Source organism: Mastigoproctus giganteus, chromosome 1 (assembly GCF_048544385.1).
Source record: "Mastigoproctus giganteus isolate SK-2022 chromosome 1, ASM4854438v1, whole genome shotgun sequence".
In the NCBI taxonomy this organism is placed as follows: domain Eukaryota; kingdom Metazoa; phylum Arthropoda; class Arachnida; order Uropygi; family Thelyphonidae; genus Mastigoproctus; species Mastigoproctus giganteus.
In genome coordinates, this window is record NC_143575.1 from 193,694,395 (window position 1) to 193,700,618 (window position 6,224).

The 6,224-nt window shown below is 35.0% G+C and overlaps 1 protein-coding gene across 4 annotated transcripts in view; it reads right to left on the reverse strand.

The window, feature by feature from the left end:
* nompB (intraflagellar transport protein 88-like protein nompB) overlaps positions 1-4,542 on the reverse strand; it is a 226,029-nt gene extending 221,487 nt beyond the window's left edge. For 3 of the 4 annotated variants that reach the window (XM_090383697.1, XM_090383706.1, XM_090383689.1), the window contains exons 1-2: positions 4,324-4,376; positions 3,542-3,662 (exon numbers count right to left, since the gene is read on the reverse strand). In XM_090383697.1, coding sequence (XP_090239823.1) covers positions 3,542-3,662; positions 4,324-4,331 — 129 coding nt within the window. In that variant the 5' untranslated portion in view covers positions 4,332-4,376. Of the gene's footprint in view, positions 1-3,541; positions 3,663-4,323; positions 4,377-4,491 lie in introns of those variants that run through there. The other variant, XM_090383716.1, reaches the window with a different exon arrangement.
* Between the last annotated feature and the right edge of the window lie 1,682 nt (positions 4,543-6,224).

The following is a 6,224-nucleotide window of genomic DNA, read 5'->3' on the forward strand; positions in this document are numbered from 1 at the left end:
CTCAGAAATTGATAGCTAAGAATTTTTATCAACAACAATCTCAGAAATTGATAGCTAAGAATTTTATCAGCAACAATCTCAGCAATGACAGCTAAGAATTTTATCAGCAACAATAGCTAAGGATTTTATCAGCAACATTCTTAGCAGTAAAGGCTAAGGATTTTATGTTAAACACTTAAAACAAACTATCAAGCACTTTGACTACCAGTGGCATCTAGGCTGCCACTTGGTATTCTAAGGCACCAATAGAACTGATATTCAGACCTCACGTGTGGGTCAAGTGCAGCAAATTTCAACAAAATCGGGGCATCCTGTGACAGTCAAATCCTTGCGTGAACATCGTGCTGGTGGGAAAGTAACTCTGGATATCTCTCTCAGATGCAAAGTACAAAAATACTACAAATGTCATATACACTGGAGATGACCAACCATGCACAAAGTGACATAAGTAAGCATTGAGGTGTGCTATTTATATCTCTCACAAAGGAGTGGATGAACTACCATGACACTGGACAATATTAGGTAACAGAGGATTCTCATCAATAGACAGTACTACACCTACTGCTATACCATTACTCCGCTTAATGGAAGACTGAAATAGACAAAACCATGCTTAGCTTCCAAGAAAAGTTCCTCCTCTTCTCATCTCTTCTATCATATAGTACGAGTCATGGTTTTCAAGATTGTGAGCAGCATAGCTTACTTTGCAAAGGCACTGCTTTCAAGTGGTTTTTGCAGGATAGCCACTAGATAGTCTCACCTGATCGAACATACTGGTAATGTTCCAGGATGCATCCAGATCAGCTGGCATGTAAGCTTGCTGCCACAACTCTTCACAATGTGACTGGAAGGAGACCTAAGTGATGCATATCTAGGAGACACTGCAAAGACCAACTGTTAAGGAATTGGATATAACTTTCTATGTGTATGGTATTGTAGTGGTTTTAGTAGTGGCAAATGATACAAGTAAGCATTGTCATCTGTCCATCTCCTCTAATTTGTTTAGTTCTTCCTTAAATTTATTCAAATTTCCATCCATGATTTTTAGAATCAGATGAAAGTTTATTCTAACAATTAATTACTCTATGGCTGAAAGAAAATTTTCACACATCTATCCTGCAACCATCCTTTATCAATTTAAATTTGTCTCATTATGCATCACCTGAATATGAATAAGGATGCCATTATCATTTTGTTTACTCAATCCATAAAGCCTTAAAACACTTCAATGATGTCTCCTCACAGATACCTGATTTCCAAACACTGTAATTTGAAGAATTGCAGTGTTTGGAAACCACTCTTTTTTTTTAGTCAGACAAGTATTTTTTCAGTAAGGATACTCTATCATGCCCCTGACTAACCTTGTTGCTCTTCTCTGCACCTGTTCAGAAGTATTTAATAATAATGCACTACAGAACTGCCATTGTATATACACAATATTTTGTTCATAGCAGTGAACTGCAACAGTAGTGCAAAAGGCATTGATTAAATTGCATCTCATATTGTGACTACCTTCACAATGAGTTACCGTAATATTGCACTACCTCAAATAAGTAATGCTTCTAGCAATATCATAGTAACTCGTTGTGAAGGTAGTCACAATGAGATATAATTAAATCTATGCCTTTTACAAAATATTATGTATATACACTGGCAGTTCTGTAATGAATTTCAAATTTGCAGTTTATTATGCCTTGTACATTTATTTTTCTAGTACTATTTACACCATTTGGCATCTCTCATATTGTGGAATTATACTTCACAACTGGGTTGGCATGACTGCAACACCATGGTACCTACTCACTCACCGAGGACAGGCCAATAAGCCTTGAACGGTGTCATCTGGGTGGTGGTATCCTCCAAGAATAAGTAACAATAGTCTCCTCCACTGTTGAAGCATTACTTATTCGAGGTAGCGCAATATCATGGTGACTCATTGTGAAGGTAGTCACAATATGAAATACAATTAAATCAATGCCTTTTACACTACTGTTGTAGTTCACTACTATGAACAAAATATTGTGTATATACACTGGCAGTTCTGTAGTGAATTTCAAATCCGTAGCTTATTACACCTTGTGTGTTTATTTTTCTAATAATAATAATAAACAGAAGTATATCATAATAAAATTTCACTTCATACAACATACTCTCCTTTTCCCCAACCTTTAAATCATCTGCATCAGTGCATCATGAATAGTCAAAACTAGGGGAAGAAACTTATTGGCAAAGAGAGCTGAACTTTCTAATTAATTTCATATATATAGTCTTAGCTCTTCATTTGAGAGTTATAGAGAGACCATATCTCATTCCTGGCAATGATGAATTTTAGAAGCAGTGAACTGTTATCAGATGCTGTTATGAAACTGATGCAAATTGGCATTCACTACATTGCTCATCAGTCCATTGCACCACATGCTGAGCAACCTGATGCATATTCAAATCGTTGCTTAAAATTCCATGATACAATTTAAAGCTTCTGCAAGTTGTCTGGCTGTTTCAAGATTTTAGGCATACGAATAATTAAAAGGTCTTCCAGCATGGCCATTGTCTGCTAAACTTTCTCTTCTTACTTTGTATCTATGATGGCATTCAAACATTGTAGTACAAGATGGAGAACCCTCTCAATAAACCTGATGCATCATTTCCAACATATGAGAAGAAAATTTTCCTAAGTGTTGGAAAAGTTTTACACTTGTATGATGTTCCAAATTTTACAATTTTCACACTTGAAAACCATGATAAAATAAATGCACTTCAAACACAAGCAGCAATGACATGACATGTGCACTAAATGATTAACAAATATTTCTATGCACATGTAGTTATAGGTTAAAATTTACAATCTGGCTAAAACCTTATAAAATCTCAAAATAAGACAAACTTATCACTTTCATTGGAAAGTGGAAAAGAGAAACAGATGAAAGAAGAAGATGGAAGGATGCAAACACAACAGACTTGTATTGATACTACACATAAAAAAAACCAGTACTTCTCATAATAATAAGAATGAGTCTATTTATTTATAATGTGGTTACAACCTAGATGGCCTTTTTAATAGTTACTATCTCACCTGTGGGAAGATAGACAGCTATCAGTGGCACATCAGTCCTCGGATAATAACTCAAAATAAAATATACTAAATGTTGCATGATATTTAATTCAACAAAACAAAAATTAAAAAAGCACAAGACCTTTTTAGACATGAAACAATTATAAAAAGTAAGTCATGTCTATATTATATTTTTTATATAACAGGCATTGAAAAATATAATCTTTAACAGCAACACTGATCTTTTATTTTCTGAGATCACTGAAAATTGTCTTAGTATACTGTAGTATGTATTTGTACTTAGCACAAATAAAAGAGGATATGATCAGAGAAAATTAATATCAGAAACTATAAAGCCACCTATTGAAAAGCAAGCAAAATTTTATGATAAAACAGGTGTCAATTTTTTACAATAAAATGTATATTGATTTTTTTGATGTTAATGATTAAAAAAAAAAAACCTGTATTATAATTTTTATTCTAACTTACATTTATATCTAGAGAAGGATGAACTTCATTATATCCTGTGTACAAATCATCATTATCATCTTCTACTGCTAGATGTACATTCTGCATTTCTGATGTGGAATTTATTTTAAAATAGTTTTTGCTAGATAAGATAAAAAAATTAACATAAATGAAAAAAACAAACTTTAAATACATTATCTGAGCTTAATGCTAGTATTTGAATCAACATTTTATAAACATTACAGGAAACTTTTATGTCTGAAAATATCTTTCAGAAGGGAATTTCTCAAATTGGAAGGTTAGCATACATTATGCCATAAAGAACACTTCTAAGAAAAGTATAATACTAGTTATTTGTAATGTAAAACCAAATAACTATTTTGGTGATTATTGTGACCTCACCAGAGGGAAGACTAGGAATCCATCAGTATGGTAGCCAACAATCAGAAACAATTTAACTTATAAGGCGAAAGTTATCAAATATTTGAGCATAGTAAGCTTCATATATTTATGTACTTGATTTATAAACAACCTGCTACAATAAACAAAAGTTTAATGTTCACAAAAAGATTGTTTTAAAGGTATCAAGCCCTCAAATTATAAGGTTTCGCTATGAATGTGATAGCCAAGGTTGCAGGAACTATGAACATGCGATGGAAGGGGAGAGGGACTTGCATTACAAATAAAATGCTTCGCAGATAAGGCTCACCTGTGTTTTATGTACATGCTTAAAAACCTTAAACACACCTCCCTATGTGTCTATTATATTATCATATTGCTAAAATACAAAAAATTGCAGATACCAGATCATTCGTTTCAATAATCACGCAAACTTGGAAAAATACATCAGAATTGTTAATTTATTCATCTTTATTTTTGGTTAGGTGCCGTTAATCTAAAAAAACTTTTATTATTACTCATTAAAACAATAGATTGATTAAAAGGAACTGTACACGACGGATGCTATTTACCTCCTCAAAATGTTATACCAATCGCGTTCAACAGCGGCACCAAATCAAAACATTGGCTAATAATTTACAAAACATTTCTTCCCATCATGCAATGTATTAGCCAAGTAGAGAAGTTTGGGCGAATTTTATATTTTCAGTGTTTTTCAAAATAGCGCCCATAATGCTAAAACTAAGAAGAAGAGAAAGGAAAATTAAAAGGACTTACAAAAATAATTTAGGATTAGCATTAGTTGATGCAAGAAAGCAAGCTGCATAACCCCAGGAGCTCACATCTGGTGAGTATGGGCTTGGCACACACACCCAGGGTTCTGAGCTGGATATCATCATTATTTTCTTTCAGGTGATTCCCTTCTACTTTTTAACTCTCTCTCTCTCATTCTCTCTGAGGGTAATTCAGGATTTTTTTTTTTTTTTTTTTTGTTGGTGCAGTATACGCCTCAGGCTTCCTTGTACCGTGTACATAATAATAATAATAATAATAATAATAATAATAATAATATTCAGCCAAAAAAAAAATCTTTCCATTTCACCCATCCGGTCTCTCCTAATGTTTGTTAGTTCAGCCTTAAATTTATTTAAGCTATCGACTTCAACAACAACAGATGGAAGTCTGTTCCAGCAATCAACTACCCGCTGGCTAAAGGTAAACTTCCGCACATCTATTTTACAACTGTCTTTCCTCAATTTGAATCTATGCCCCCTCTGGTTTTTAATCTGAGCAAGCGGAAGTATCCCGTCAGCACTGAGCCTGCTCAAACCATTCAAGGCCTTATACACCTCAATCAGATCATCTCGCAGGTGCCTAGTCTCCAGATGCTGCACTTGCAGAACTTAAGCCTTTCTTCGTAATAACACCCCCTCTCTTCCTCTCACCAATCTTGTTGCCCTTCTCTGTACTCGTTCTAGCAACTCTACATCCTTCCTAAAATGAGGCCGCAAAACCTGTATACAGTACTCAAGGTGTGGCCTGACCATTGCCTTATACTAAGGCATAATTAACTCCTTGTCTCTGCTAGCAAAATTCCTATATATCATTGACAAAACTCCAGGACGTGCTCTGGAAGCCCGTTTCCACTACTCAGAGAACTTCATATCTGACTGAACAGTTACCCCCAGATCTTTTTCATTCTCCACCTCCCGGAGTGTAGTACCACATGGTTGGTACATTTCTCTTGGGTCAGTACTGCCCATATGGAATACTTTGTATTTGTCAATTTTAAACTTCAGTTGCCACTTCTCAGCCCATCTGCCTAACTTTTCTTGATCCTGTTGCAGCAACATACTGTCTTTACTGTCATTGACAACCCTGCCAACTTTTTTATCATCTGCAAACTTGGACATTAAGCATGATATACCTTCATCGATATCACTGACAAATACACAAAACAACAATGCGACCCAGCACCGAACCCTGGTGGATTCCGCTAATAACGTTAGTCCACGTACATCGGTGTACCCTGGTGGATTCCGCTAATAACGTTAGTCCACGTACATCGGTGTCCACTTATTACCACACTCTGCTGTATTCCACTCAACCATCCCTTTATCCATTGTAGTAACTTGCCCTTAACGCCATACTGCTCCAATTTGTACAGCTGTCTTCCACGTGCAACAGTATCAAAAGCTTTCCTGAAATCCAAGTACAGTGTACTTGGATTTCAGGAAAATCCAAGTACAATTATGATATCAAAATTATTTTTTGCATCCAGTTCCTTTGTGACAACATCGTAGTA